Below are 1,578 nucleotides of genomic sequence, written 5' to 3' on the forward strand. Positions count from 1 at the left end.
TCCATCATAAAATTTTTATAACTTCTTTTGTGTTTCTATGGATTCATTTATATATTGAAACTTTTCACATTCAGGAATTCTTTTCCATAACTGATTATTATTGGAACACTTAGATAATGGAGAGAGATTATATAATTCTCGGTGTACTTGTCTACATAATTCTTGATTATCTCAAGACTATTTTCTCTACAAGTCTCTTCATCAGAATTCTCCATAGATTCAGAAATTATTGTACATTGTTTATTTGGATCATCGACAATATACTTAAGGACACTCCACATGATTAATTTGATTTAATTATTCAATTCCTTCTTTTCAAGTTCATCTTATTTTCATTTAATAATGCGTCTACTGAAACACAATATTCGTAAACAAAAACAAAATACTAATAGTTGCAGTAATAGTACTTCTACTACTACTTCTATTAATAATAATAATTGTAATAATAATAGTCATGACACTTCTTCTATTCAATCTATTAAACAATCTAAGCCTAGAAAGGTTTCTGATGAAATTAATAAGAAATATTCATCTCTCTTGAAGAAATTATGGGAAAATGAAAAATTACTTGATAAGTATAATCTAAGTGAAGAAGTAAAGACACTTCTTAATACTCGAATGCATTTATGGTTAGAGTATTATACAATTAATCAAGCTATGAGTTCTAATCATGACTCTGACTCAAACTCTAATTCTAATACAAATATCTTTGAATATATTGATAGCTTTTCAGAAATAACTAGTTTTTATAATTGATCTAATATTTTAATTTATGTTTAGCTTTTCGAATAAAGAAAAAGAGAAAATTGAACAAATAGGTGATTTAATCACACAAAAAACAGACAAAACAGACAAAACAGATGAAATTATTACTAGTACAATAACAAAAGTTATTAAATTTAATGACACTCAATTGACTAACTATTATAGAATCGATTTAATGGACTTTATTGAACCTACTTATGGAAATTTAATACCAAAAAGTCTTAAAATTAATCTTACTAATTATGACGACAAGATCTCAACAATCACATTCTCATATATTCATACTCCTCTTATTAATGAATTAATTAATCATACTAATCAATCTACACTCTCAGTTAATAATCAATTTAATAAATCATTCTCTTATACTGTTCAATCCCCTTATTTAACTTATTATCAATTAGATTCTCAAATGAATTTAACTGATAGCGACATCTCTCAATTAACTAATGTTAATCTGATTAAAAAAGGATTATTAACTGTATCTCTCTGTTAAATTTATCTATCTATTATTAGACTCTCTTTGGGGTTGCTGTTCTGCTGAATTATCAATGAATCTCTCTTACAAACTAAGACTTTATTGAATTTGGAATATATAACATTTGTATTTTGTTTTATAAAACAAATGAGAAATCTAATAATACCCTTAAACTAAATAATATAGATTACCACTAAGATTTGTTTAATGTTTTTGTTTATTATTTTAACAATTATTAATGTGAAGGAAGATTTCACTATGATATTATTGATGCCCAAGACAATGTACTTAATTCTATAAATGAGGATAAGCCATACAATTACTTTAAATATGTT

The 1,578-nt window shown here is 24.9% G+C and overlaps 1 protein-coding gene across 1 annotated transcript, besides 1 other annotated feature; it reads left to right on the forward strand.

Moving 5' to 3' along the window:
* Positions 1-342: 342 nt before the first annotated feature.
* Positions 343-1,261, forward strand: EDI_086950 (uncharacterized protein; the record flags this gene model as incomplete). The annotated part of the gene is made up of 2 exons (XM_001738928.1): positions 343-742; positions 819-1,261. The coding sequence occupies 2 exons, from the start codon at positions 343-345 to the stop codon at positions 1,259-1,261; spliced, it is 843 nt and encodes a 280-aa protein (XP_001738980.1).
* Positions 426-451: a microsatellite.
* Positions 1,262-1,578: the final 317 nt, after the last annotated feature.

Source organism: Entamoeba dispar, genomic scaffold (assembly GCF_000209125.1).
Source record: "Entamoeba dispar SAW760 scf_1105229461767 genomic scaffold, whole genome shotgun sequence".
In the NCBI taxonomy this organism is placed as follows: Eukaryota; Evosea; order Mastigamoebida; family Endamoebidae; genus Entamoeba; species Entamoeba dispar.